The sequence below is a fragment of the Athene cunicularia genome (genome assembly GCF_003259725.1).
Source record: "Athene cunicularia isolate RWA chromosome 7 unlocalized genomic scaffold, athCun1 chr7_part1, whole genome shotgun sequence".
Classification (NCBI taxonomy): domain Eukaryota; kingdom Metazoa; phylum Chordata; class Aves; order Strigiformes; family Strigidae; genus Athene; species Athene cunicularia.
In genome coordinates this window covers 20859384-20873465 of record NW_020799107.1, presented here as the reverse complement: position 1 = coordinate 20873465, position 14082 = coordinate 20859384, and the positions used below count along the sequence as shown (strand labels likewise).

At 37.6% G+C, this 14082-nt stretch overlaps 1 protein-coding gene across 1 annotated transcript in view; it reads right to left on the bottom strand.

Annotated features, from left to right (window-relative positions):
• USP37 (ubiquitin specific peptidase 37) overlaps positions 1-11640 on the bottom strand; it is a 33311-nt gene extending 21671 nt beyond the window's left edge. The window contains exons 1-11 of the mRNA XM_026852782.1: positions 11338-11640; positions 10705-10805; positions 9034-9215; positions 8605-8679; positions 7943-8040; positions 6313-6397; positions 5195-5356; positions 4618-4749; positions 2530-2653; positions 2061-2266; positions 827-944 (exon numbers count right to left, since the gene is read on the bottom strand). Coding sequence (XP_026708583.1) covers positions 827-944; positions 2061-2266; positions 2530-2653; positions 4618-4749; positions 5195-5356; positions 6313-6397; positions 7943-8040; positions 8605-8679; positions 9034-9215; positions 10705-10805; positions 11338-11545 — 1491 coding nt within the window. The 5' untranslated portion in view covers positions 11546-11640. The remainder of the gene's footprint in view (positions 1-826; positions 945-2060; positions 2267-2529; positions 2654-4617; positions 4750-5194; positions 5357-6312; positions 6398-7942; positions 8041-8604; positions 8680-9033; positions 9216-10704; positions 10806-11337) is intronic.
• Positions 11641-14082: the final 2442 nt, after the last annotated feature.

Genomic DNA, 14082 nt, shown 5'->3' with positions numbered 1-14082 from the left:
AGCTATCCTCATCTAAACTTTTCAAGGATGTGCTGCACCAGAATATTGAACAGATAGCAAAAGGGGAAACATCACTGTGCTGAAATTACATGACTTAGTCATCAAACATTTCCACAGCCCTTTTCTTTAAGTAAGGCCAAATGACACCACTATAATTTTAAGAATTTTCTAAAATCATAAGATCTCCACCAGTTTTTAGAAGAATAAGTGCATCAGTTATTCTATCGAAAACACTATCTGTAAATGGAGAAAAACCACAGGTAAGTCTCAAGATATGACAAAATACAACACTAATTCACAGACATAAGGCTCACTTTTAGCTTTCAGAAACCTCACCTTGAAGTTCTACCCTCACATTGAAGTTCCACTTACAAGATGCACACCCACATATTGAAACTATTTTTAAAATTATTATCTCTGCATACGTTTTTCCTCCATGCTAATTTAGGGCAGTACATAAGCTGTTGAAGCAGCCTAGCCCAGGAGATAAAGCAGCAATTCCTGAGTGATTATCTCAATCTGACAGCCTCCCTTCTCTCCTTTTTATTTGTTTATGCCTCAACTCTTCCACCACAAAATGGGGAAGTTTACCTATTTCACAGTATTGTAAAGATCAGTTAGTTTCTGCAAAGCATTTTACAATGAAAATTCCTGTATACTTACTTTGTATATTAATATACAAATGTCAAAAAAGTGCAAAGTTAATTATTTCACATGCCTGTAATCAATGTCACAGAAACTAATAATCAGCTATACATCAAAATTTCTATACGGTACATAACCTACACATACTTCAGTGAATTAAAAAAACCCCAAACCTATGTACCCGAAAAAAGAGGTCAAGGGAATCCTGGATCGATCGGGAAGGAAGCAATTTCCTTCTTCGAGGAAGGTCAATGGAGAGGTCATTAAACTGTTCTCGTTTAGTGACTGTTTCACCACACCTAAAAAAGAAGCACACTTATGTATGTCTGAGGAAAAATACACTTTAAATTAGTGACAACTTACATTTTTTAAGCTAAAGTAACTTCCCCGTAAAGATATGCCTCCTGATCAATCTATTTTTACTCATCAAAATGAAACTACTGTTTGATGCTTATGACAAAGTTGAATTTTGGTTCCACTTTGACGCTTTAGAAGTTGAAAGAAACATTTGTGTAAGGGTGAGAACAAAAAACCAGACTGCTTTGGAGAGTCAAGTGATGAGGCATACAGGAAATCAAACTGACTGCTATATGGCTGAACACGTCTTCTTCATTCAACATTCTTAGAAGTGAGCTCCCCCTAGAAGAAGGGAAAGCCTAAAACCACTTTCAAACTGTTTTTAGAAACAAAACATTAGAGTACATCTAAAAAAAAGCCCAAACCAAAAACCACCTCAATTTTCTTATGTTTTTTGTTTGTTTGGTTGGTTGGTTGGGTTTTTTTTAAAGAAAAAAGACCCTACAGTCATTTGTCTTCAATAATTATTACCTGCATGCAATTTACTTTTAATTATTTTAGGGAACTAATGCAGTACACACAAAGTAACATTCCCAAATATCTGAGTTCAGGAAAACTTGGTAGAATGTAAGCATCCTGTACAGGAGTCTGCTGCACAGGCTGTACACAACAAATGCCCAGACATACCGGTTTACATCTTTTTCCATATTAACCTAGAGACACTAAAGAAAATACCATTCCCTGGAAGCTCTTAGAAAGGACAAATTAAAAACATGGGTTTCCTTTTTATTTTTTTTTAAAAGAAACATTACTTGGCTGAAACCCCTTTTTCTTGCTATTCTCATACAACCGGTACACAAAATGCAAAGCACAGTGGCTTTCCACTGGATATGTAATGAAGAACCAATGGTATGAGATTGTTTAAAGAAGGTCTTTAGCAGCAGAGTGGCAAGAAGTTTACAGCATTTCTAGGCCACAGAATATTTTCTAAATATCTAGCTTTGAAAAAAACCCATAGTTCTTAGTTCTAGTTATAACCTGCAGATGAAGTCACCTAAGGTGGAAACACTTTCCAGTCTTTTAAGGTAAGTATGAGAAAACGTCTCAAGCATACTTACATTTTGCAAATGATAGAATGCTGAACCTCAAACTCTAAGTTACTGATAACCGGACATGTATAAACTTTGGTGGCTGAGAGGTCATCAGAAGCCCGTCCAGGTGAGTTATCCTCATTAGGAATTGGCTCACTCTTCCAAGTTTTGTTTAACTTTTCCATGTCTTCCTTCAGCTGATCCAGACACTGGCTCAGGAACTCATGTGCATCCTACAAACAGCGCAAACTCATCAAACTGATTTTGTACAACGTCATTCTGTATGTTTGAGAGAAAGATACTAAGACCAGGAAAATTATGTTTTAGTTCATTGCACTCAGCAATACTAAGGCAGTTCTGCTCTAACAAACAGCAGGCAGTCATAATTCAATCAAAAGCTCAAGTCACTGTCAAACAGAGTTGAAGATTGACAGGAGTTCGATACAGCCCAAACACTGAACATATTGTAATTGTTTTTAGACAATATAGTACTTACGTTCTGCATGTACCCAGAAAATCTCTCTGCAGTAGCTGAAATAGCACTTTTCACCTTCTTGAGCAGCTCTTTCTTAACCTCAGGGCTGCAGACATCCTTTTTAGCAAGCAGATGGGCAAAACGTCTGCAGAAGTCAATGCAATGAAACACTGATTGGCTTTCCAGGACTTTAGAGAATCAAAATAAAACTTATGGTATCTCATTTTAAGAGTCTCTAAAAGCTCTCCTCCTGTGATAAGTAGTTTAGGGGTTCTGCATGAAAATATCTCATACATAATTAACCTTTTCCATTTCAAGTATTTTGAAATCTCATTTGAGGCCATCATTGGAACAGAACCCAAATGAACTAAAATATTCCACAATCCTTTAAGGTGAAGAGCTTTGTAAAGTTCTATAAACTTTTTTCTGCTATATCTTTTACAATGAGAAAAAAAAATGCAATGCTTTTTGAAAACATTTGTAACAATAGGGATAAGAGATCACATGGCACCAAAATAAGCAACACAAAATCACTAAATTCAACTTGCATGGTCAGACTACTTTCTATTTATTTTTCAAATTTCCACTCAGTTTCACGCCTCACTTCTTCTGGCAATAAAACATTACAACAGAGTAAAATGAAGCTGTAACAGGAAGAGCCATGAGGTGTTCCTTAGCTAAGCTACATATAATGTGACTGGTAACTTTGTTAAAGAAAACCTGTTGAAATTTACTTTACCTGTGCACCTCAGTTACTGTGATTTAGTTCTCTTTTAAAACTGTTTTACAATTTCACAGGAAATACATACCCAATATATACCAAGCACAACAGTTTTGGTCATAGTACACACATAGGAAGGTGATAGGAAGATGTCATGTTCCATCACACACACACACAAAAAATCAGAAAGACAGAAAAGACCCCCCCACCCCAAACGAAAAACGAATATTCAGTTACCCAAAGAACAAGTTCCTGCTGTTCTGCTGAGCTACAGTAACAGTGTGTGCTCTCCTAACCGTCTACAACTGCTCAGAGAAGCATGTTAGGGAACAGGCCTTTTTCACCACAAAGCAGTTCATAGGCTTTTCAAGCAGAAAAAACATTTACCATGTTAGATCAAGTGCACATGCACAAATAGAAGCCAAAGTCGATGCAACTGAGGATCAACTCTGACTTGTACTTGGGCACAGGATCCCACCCTGTCCTCCATCAGAGGTACCGTGGCACAAGCTCTTAACCACAGTCTACCATTAGATATACAGGGCACAAACTTCAGAGGTCTTTCTACAACTATTAGGGAAAGGACATTTCAAGAGGTGCATGGAACAACCTCTGATCCTGAGTAGTGTAGGAAGAGTTCAAGAAGACACAGCAAAAATAGAAATTACCCCAAAAGATATAAAAATGCTATGAAATGGAAACAGAAATGGTTCTGATAATCCTGAAATCTTGTTTAGTGAGAGAAAAGAAACAAGGTACACAAGACCATATATAATAAAATCCCAAATGGCAGAGTGCAGTACACAGAGCAAACAGCAGTTTGTCTTTCTGACAGACGTACAATGGAATCTGAATGGCACAAGAATTCAAAATTTCAAACAGAGTTTTACGTATTACAGAAACTTCTGGAGTTTCTTGACATGAGGTTTGACTGAACTGAGAGTTCAGCTGAATTTAGAAAAAGTATGCAGAACTTGGACACTCTACAGCTACTAGACAAAGGATATTAAATAAAAAAAAAAAAAAGGAGGCCTAAGCCTTCACATATCAGGTGAAGTTAGTAACCAGCTTAAACCCTAGCAGGTAATGTTTTAGAAATAAGTTATTCTTCATCTATTTATTTTGCAGTTTCTTGCATTTTCTTCTGAAGTATTTCACACTGCCACTAGCAATACAGCTGAAGATGTAAAAGACTGCCTGTAACTCAGTATTGCAATTTTTAAGAGCCTACTACCCGTTTCTAAAGTAAAACTCCAAAACACAAGAGAGATCTAGGATTTATTTTATTATATATACATGCAAATTACACCCTACAAAGGTGCTTCAGGACTACAAAACTAGTTTCTCAGTAAAAAATACAAAATATCCTTCCAGAAAGTGAATTTTACCTGATAAGTGCATTGAGTGGAATTTTTTTCCATGGGATACCCTGCTTGAGCAAATCATTAGCAAAAGACTGAATTGAAAACAAGGACTGTAGAATGGCATTCATATAGCAGGTGTTTCCCAAGTTTGAAAATCTGAAATAAAGAAGATTGAATATGGTATGTATGACAAATGTGTAAACACGCCAGTGTTAAACACTGCAGTACTAACACATTCATCCCTGCCACTCCCCACAGTTTCTTACTGGAGTTATCCTCCTGCCCTTCAGACTAAACTGAAAACTCATGGGAGGTAGCATTTGTCAGGAAAGCACCCATCAAAATTTAAAAAATGTGTGCATATACACAAGATAGAGAAATGAACTGTGAAAGTGTATGAAACATGAATTACCTGAAATTATTATCTCTCTAAAACTCTGAGGAAGTGAATTTAAGAATATATATTTTCCAAACTAGGAAAAATGTTCCCTGTCTCAGTGTTCATTAATTTCAGGATTTTTTTTCATTAAATAATTATAACAAGAATGTGCATGTTCTGATGATCAAAGTATGCATGCTAGATAAAGAAAATTAAATTTACCCTTGTAATTGTTGTTGAGGATGGCTGGAAAGGGGCACTCGCGGTTTGTTCCACCCTGTGTAATCTTGATTAGATCTCATTTTTTTAACAGAAAGAGGTGCAGGCTGAGAAAGAAATCCCAGACTTCTTTTGGCTGAAGGGGTCTGGCTGGATACACTAGATCTAAAAGCATAAAAGAATAAGAAGTGTAAGATTTCTAATGCTCACTCTTAATTATAGTCCAAGATGCTGGAATTGTATCACTACAGAAGACAAGGACCGGTAAAGCCACACAAGATAACTGGCATGTGTCATAATGCAAAAGAGCTGTGACAGACAGAACTTCTTTCCAGAATACTTAAATACTTTGGTTAAATTTCATTACATCCACGTGTGCATGCAGTGTAACCAAGTCTTTTGTCTTTAAGATATTTAACAATTCCTCACTGTATGATGAGAGGAAGAACGATAGTGTAGCATGAGATCACCACTCCTAAGATACACTTAAAATTCACATCTGGGCCAGAGTCTTCATTTTCAGCCTCTTGTTCTTGTAACCTAATCATTCCAGACCTCATTCCCTCATGTGTAAAGCGTGGACAATGCTTCGCTTCTTCCTTGATCTCATCTATCTAGGGCAGAGACCAATAGTTTGACTGCACAGCATCTAACACAGAAGAATCCCAAATTCAGCAGGATTCAGTATTACTAAAATACTGTTATTAAAATATAGAGTTTCATGCCATTTACCTACTTGGGAAAAGTGAAGCAAGGATTCATTCTAAAGTTCCAGAGTTTATACAGAATTTGAACTGGATCAGTCATTCACCATGACTATAATAGACCTGAGTTATTTTAGAAAGTTTATCTTTTGCAAACAGTAACTGGAGTTTGTAGATGTAACTAGACCAACTGAATATCTAGCCACACTGAATATCTAGATTGTACTCCTCAGGGTGGGGAACAATATATATATATATATATATATATATAATATATATATGTACACACACACACACACACAAACACATTTTATGCATATAAGCTATATACCACGTGATACACACACAGGAAACTAAAGATCCTAATTCCTGGGAAAGAACTGTCATTTACAGTTCATGCTAGTGAATCAGTCCTACCTGTCCAGGGTAGAACTGCCAGTGGAGTACTCTTTTGATGAGGACCGACTGCCATAAAAGGATGATGACTGCAGTGGTAAAATACCTTGAAAAACAGAAAGACACGTCATTTTGTTCCAGGTAACTCAGCTATTTATACAATATACAACTTGTTTATTTAGTCAAAAGGTTTACAAATCCTCAAATACTCTTTCCCAGAATTGGATGGGAAAATACTAACACACATATTTAGAAGTACTCATGCAAATATTAATATTAAACAATTAACACAAATATGAATTAACGTAAAGTAAGTAAAGACATGCTGAAGTTTCATTCGAATTTAATACTATAATCTCCATCAAATATAAACTACAATACAAAATATTAAAAAGTCATTTAATGGTCTTAACTGTCTGAAAGTAATGAATATCCACCTGCTGTTCAAATACACAAGATACACATAACAGAAAACTCAATGATTTCCAATGCAGTGCTCTCAAAATTCCAAGTAAATATGCAGAAGTGAAAACAGTTTCTCTTCCTACTCCAAATTCCACAGGAAATTACTACATGCCTGGGGAAAAATATGGTTATTGCATTATTCTGATAGCATTGTGTGAAATTCTGAGACTAATGCCTCAGATGGTGTCACATTAAAAAATGCTCTCAAAAGTCAAAAAAACACCTATTATGATGACTCACAGCATAATTTAGTTTGGATAAAGAATAAACATTTACATCTATCCCAGCTTGAATTGGTTCAAGCTATTGCAATTTTCAAAAATGTAGATATATGAAGCAAGTTCACAATGCTGTTACCTGAACTTGCAGGTACACACTCACAGATTTCAATTTTGACTCTGAAGAGCAAACCAAATTTCATTCAGAGATAAACATTCACCTTACTGGCTCCTCTAGCAACACGTGCGTGCCATCAGAGCTGCACTAAAAAAAGAATGCTTTTAGCAACATTCCCCATAAAAACAACATCTTGAATGCATTCCCCTTTATGGGGCAAGAGACTCAGTATTTATTAGTGAAACCAAAGAATGGTGCTGCTTATTAGCTTCTGCACACATGTCAATATGTCTATGTTGTCCATAAAACCCTGTCACACACCAGTATCCAACAGAATTTTGGTACCAAAAGTAACAGCAGTCCTGGCCCCAGAGTTCCCTCTCTGGGAAGAGATAGGGAAGTAAAAGCAAACAATACACATTTTCTGCACAAAAAAACACGAGCCTATAATTTATGTGGGCATTAAGAGCAAACGAGAGCTTTAAAAACAAACAAGAAAACAAGCATAAAGGAAATCCTTAGATGTTTACAGGAATCCCCTCCCAAGAGGAAGGGCAACTTGGAGCAAAGTTTGAAGCCACTTGTTGAATTTTCAAACCAGCCGGCACATGGGCTGGCATCAGCACTCAAGTATAAAGGTCAGGGTCACACTAGAGCAGGACAGCCTTTGAAAATGAAGGCAAGTTGTTTGCATCTCACACACAGCTCTGTAGGAAGCAAGACAGTTAGTGGCACAAGGAAAGCCGATTAGGAAAACCACCTCTGCAGCAACTTTCTAAATTAATATCAAAGGGGTTCAATCAAATTGGTCAAAGCCAGGTATCATTTGGCTTGACTTTTACTTTTTTACCTGGTGTCCTATTTTCCTCTGCCTGCTTCAGATTCAACTGTTTCTCTCTGCTACTGTTCAAGTACTTCCATGCTGGATCACTCAAGGCTTTATTATTCCTACAGATAAACAAGAGGGGAAGTCATTGCAGTTATAGATGATACAGGATATTCCTGCTTACAACTTGGTTTAGAGCACCTCTCTACTACCACCTTTATTACTTGACTGTGGAACTTTACTTGCAGATAAATTTAACCAATGCATTTAAACAAGCCTTCTTACTTATGATTAAACGCGATTTCAAATACATGGAGTTTATTCTCCAAACGGCAATTTCCCTTTATGAATTTTGTTTTGAAAAGGATCAAAACAAGTTCCGTGAAGAAGGTACCTATCACTATACATGTATAGCACATATGACAGTCCTGACTAAACTGACAAAAGATTAAAAAATTTGCATATGCCAATTCCTGCAAATCAGTTGCTAGAGCAGGTTGCATTTCCCTCATTAATCCTAAATGCAAACCTCATTTCAAGCTCCTGGTGTGGTCAGAAGTTGACTAGTGGCTGGCCTCTACCATGTTGCTGAGACAGGAAACACCCAAGCATTCTTTTCAGAAAAATTTACCTTTACAAATGAACGAAGAGTTTAAAATCAGAAACTAGAAACAACAGTTACTTACGTTGAAGAATCGTTCTCTTTGGGATAATCTTCACTCATTTCTGAACCAGGAGGTTGTGTTCTTTTCCTCTTTTCACTGATGACAGAAAATTTTGAAGTGGTCATGCTATCAGAAAGGCTAGTAAATGATCCTCTTCCAACTGAACTCCTCAATGCTTTCTGTGCATTTTGGACCCATGTTCCACAATCTCCACTTTTACAACATAGCATACAGAGAAGAATTTTGCCCAACTCTAAGTTGTTCAAAAAGCTCTAGAGCCAGTACCAGCCAGAGGCTAGAAAAGCACGTATTAACATCCTGTTAAAAGTAACAGCAAAACCAGAGGAAGAAACATCTTCCCTTCTTACTTCTAGGTGCACTGAGTTCCACCTGCAGCTCTATAAAGAGTTAAATTTTAACAATATCATAATGAGAGGACAACACTCCTACCGATTCTCCAACAAGCCCGTTCTGTGAGGGACTGATGACACAGGAGATGCTGAAACATTCACCCTGTTGCCCGGTGTCCCAGTTCCAGTGGAATTCTTAACAGACGCTCTCGCTGGGGTACCCAGCACCTTGCGAAATGGATTTTCCTCCTTACTTTCCACAGTCACTCTTTTGGGAGGAGTCTGCAAAACCCAAGTGGATGGGACCAAACGGTGAAAAACATGACCATCTTCAGTCTAACCTAGCATTTACACCACTGCTTTAGTTGCTACAGTGTAGCATCCAAAAGTAGAAAAATGCTACTTGTAATTGAGCAAGAGACTTTAACACTAAGTAGTCATAGGTAAAATTTTGACTGTATCAACGCAAGACATAAAGGTGAAACTCTACTGCAATAACCAATTTCCCTTTCTTATTTCCCAACACTAAGCTTGTGGAACTTTAGTTTTTAAAATCTCCTTTACATGCTTTCACATTAAAAAACCCAGTGCACGATTCCTAACTATCCCCAAATCAATCCTGGGTGGTATTAAAAAAAAACCCAAAAGACATATTAAACCCCACACAATTAGAACAGTACCCTGACAGCCTTGGGCTAAGCAAGACCTACATGTAATGCAATGGAAAGAGCTAATAGTTAGTTGACTAAGGAACGTTGGTCAATTTTAGACTTGAAAACTAAACATGTTTAATCTTACCACTGTATACACAGCCTTAGAGTTTTTACTGTGAGATTGCCTTTAAGCAACATGTAAATTTTGGGACAATGTCAAAAATATTCTCCCTCAAGGCAGTAATAAAAGCATATTCATAGAGATAACAAAGTAAATTAAAGCAGGTATATACACCATGAAATCTGTGTTATGCAGGGAGAAAGAACAAAAATATTTTGAAGGAAAACCACTTTGGAAAAATGTCTGCAAAGTTTACATAAAAATCTAAGCAGAATGCCACAAATTCACAGAATCATAGAATACCAGGTTGAAAGGGACCTCAAGGATCGTCTGGTCTAACCTTTCTTGGCAAAAGCCCGGTCTAGGCAAGATGGCCCAGCACCCTTTGCAACTGAATCTTAAAAGTGTCCAGTACTGGGGCATCCACCACTTCCCTGGGGAGATTATTCCAGTGGCTGTTCTCATTGTGAAAAACTTTTCTTGTGTCCAATCAAAATCTCCCGAGGAGTAACTTGTTCAGTAACTTTATTTTGATACAAAACTGGGTCAGCAGCTTTTCAATATATACTTTCAGCTGAAGTCTGCTAAACTCATTAAGACCTATACTGACTATAACGTGTTCACCTGCTACATAAGGTGTTCAGTATAAACAAAAGAGATATTCAGAACTATGCAAGAAGCAAGTCTTAATCATGTACTTTCCCTCTATTTCTGCTTCTTGTCTGCCTGGCTGGTAGCTCAACACAAAGAACATATTCAGTTTTCCATAGCCAGACACTGACCTTTCTTATTCATGTAGAATATATTGCTCCTCATGAGCAAGGGACACCATTGCCCACCACCCTGTATACATCTATTCCAAGCCCTCTAGATTACAAAGACTCTGGATACAAAATAAGTATTTACAATGATATTACAACATACAATAAGAGAATGAGAGGAGGAAATTAATGAAATAAAATTAAGAGAGAGGAAAAATTTGAACAATTAAACAAACCTGATTCTCTATGTAAGAGAACTGCCTGTTAGCTTCCTTCTGTGTGGTCCTGCTGCCCAGCACACCTCCAAAGCTGCCAGATCCCTGAGAGGGTTTCCCAGCTGACAGGAAAAGTACACAACATTTGATTTGATTGTCATTTCAGACTGGCATTCTTATTTTAAGACATCATTTAGCTGGAGTTGGTTTTGGAAGGGACACACTAGATTTCTTGCCAACAGACAGTGCAATATTCTGACAGCAGACATAAGCGCATGTTTATGGATATCCCTTATATTGGTCATTTACTCAGCTGGCAGTAAAGTTCCTATCCTTAAAAAGGACAAAATAAAACAAGAGGTAAAATGGAAATGGACTATGCATGTGTGATAAACAGATAAGAGTTTTTCAAATACCAACATGCCTACAAGCATACTTCTACATGTTTCATCTCTGCTTATTGTTCAGCATGACAAAGGTACATTATGAGAAAGGTATAAAACAAAAATTGGGGTTTGGGGCCAGAAAGCATTTACACAAATGCAAAGAAAGTCACCAACATAAGGAGGACAAAATGGCTAAAGATGAAAAAAAGAAACAGCACCAACCCGTCTCCAAACTGTTATTAACATGATTTACAACAACTGCACTTACCAGTATGAACCCTGTCTTGATGGACCGCGTCCAAATACATCCGCATTTCATTTGCATCTTTAAATGGTACCTTATCAATTGTCAGGAAGCTCGTATCCTTTAGTGTTAGCATCAGGCAGCACAGTTTTCTACCATTTGGTCTTAAGGTCACAGTTTTAATGTTATGGCTTAGCTGAAAACAAGAAAGTGACTGTAAACATAAACCCATTTTTAAAAGGCCAAAATACTTACTAATTCAAACAAAACACTTCAAATAGAGAGGGTAAGAGGCACTTGCACCAAAAAACTTCTTGCTCTATTTTGAGCAAACATTAAGCCTTACAGAATTAATGCAATTGGTAATCTTGGATGCTTACAGAACTGAAAGAACAGTATCACTGTATCTCAACAGTCCCTACATTCCTGGATAAACTTTCTGAAACTTGCTTTGATAAGGAGTGTGACATTTTTGAACATAAAGGAATAAGAGCTTCATACAGTCCCATTTAGCTGGCAGAAACTTCCACATCAAGTTTCAAATATAATTTAAGATGAGGAAAGTTTTAAATGTTAAGTACAAACTTCGGCTCACTTTATAATTTGCTCTCAGAGAAGACAGATCAGACATAGCTTAAAAAATTTGCTGAGGGAGTAAATCACTAAGAAACATGCTTAGTCTACATGCAACATTATAAAAACTAAGTGATGTCAAAACTCTGAGGGTTATGGTCAAGCACAAGAGTGATTTTAATAAGAATCTGTGCTCCCTAATAATGCCACTGGTACCTTATTATACCATTACTTAATTGTTACTTCATGCTGACTAACCTATAAGAACTGGCTGTTCAGTAAAGGCTCTACTATCCATGCAAGTTGAGGGTAACTCCTAAAGCAGAGGAAGCAAAAGAGTATCTCACATCTGCAGACTGCAAGGAAGTGTGACAATACATACCTAAGCATACTCTCATTTTCAATTACCTTGCCCTTTTTTACTTCATTCTTCATTTTGCTGCTGCTTCTTTAGCCTTGGCTAAGATCAGGCACTAGTTACACAATGACTTCCATGGCAGTCTATTGCTGTACTTAATGCTTCATACAAGATTGGAAACCACAGCCAAGGTCATCAGGCAATACACTAGACTGAGTAAAACACTGCCCATCAGATTGGAGTCTAATTTGGCCTGACCTGCATACTGCCACACTGCCTATCTAAATAACGATGATGAATCAATAGACATGAACACTAACACTAACACCTAAGTTTCGCTATACATTGCTCTAGAACCTGGCTTACCTCCTTCAAATGATACACAAGTTCAAAAATAAAAATGATTCCCCATTTTTATTTAAATTTTTTCAGGTACATAAAAGATTGAGATAGTAAAAGGCACTCCAGGTCCACCAATGAGATTTCTTTCTTTCTACTCATACCTCTAGCTTCTTGGAAAGCCAATCTAGACACAACAGAAGTTTATAAGAGAGGCTGGAAAACCACCTAAATCGAAAACTAAGGTTTTATTTTGCTGGGAAAATTGCACTTCTAAAACACTTTGTGCTCGATCCTTGCGTTTTGGGGCTTTTTTTGGGGGATGGTGGTGGTTGTTTTGTTTAAAATACAAGCTAAAAATGTCTTCAAAGACCTAAGAATTGAAAAAGGGTCTCCAAATTTTTCATCCTCCTTTAAAAAATGAAGTCCAGTGCAAAGGGATTACAGTTACTTCCCCATCTCAGTGCAAAACAACCTATTTCAACTCAAAACACTATCATGAGTAGGCACCCTCCATACTCTCCATGCACCTGTTGTGATCCAGTCAGAGGCACAAAGTCTTGGGAGGTGGAGATAAATGAAATATTTCTCTTAATAGGTATCTAGCATCAACAATAACTTAATAAAAGCTCTGAAAAATCAGTAAAACATATAATTTGACATAAGACACACCAGTTACTAACCCTGGATCCACCCAAACAATCCATTAAAGAAAATAAATAAATAAATAAATAAATAAGGTGGGGAATTCACCCACAGTTCTCCCATGGCAACTTGTCAAAAAAAAAAAAAAAAGCAGTGCTACTTCTAAAGGAAAATTATCAGGAATTTGTCACATCTGAAGCAGCACACAAGCACTGTGACAGACTGAGGCCAGCTCACACAAACTACACTTAAGCAGAAGTCTACAGCGCAAGGGGCAGGCAGCTCTGCCTGCCTGCTCCCACCAATGCTCTTGTGCCAGTGCCTGCATTGCTTCAAGATCAACAGGACTCAAAAGCAGATCCCACTGAAACCACCACCCAAACAATAACAATTGGTCTAAAGATGCAATATTTCCTCCTCCTCGGTTTCTGCAGTCCTAACTGCATGGTGCTGTATCACTGTCTCCACCAGATCTCACATTCGGTCTTTTTTCCAAATTAATTCATGTGAGAACCCTCCACTGAGCTCACAGAGAGACCTGACAAGTGCCAGAGCCAGCAGATATGAGACACTGGGAGCAAAACCTGCCCCTTTAGGCCATGGTTAGCTGTCCTGTAGGCCCATCCTCCCCATGGAACCACCTCCTGAGTCAGTCACACCATGTTAACACTGTCCAGGCAGAAAGGAGCCCATGAGAACAAGCATCCAGGGAAGGTATGAGGGAATGAAGACACCACTCTTCTCAAAGCAACATGGTCCAACGCTGGATTAAATCAAACCTGCAGTCACAGCATCATGCGCAAGAAGGTAGATGATCCTTTTCAAGTCTAAGTAACAGAGGTAGGAACTATCCA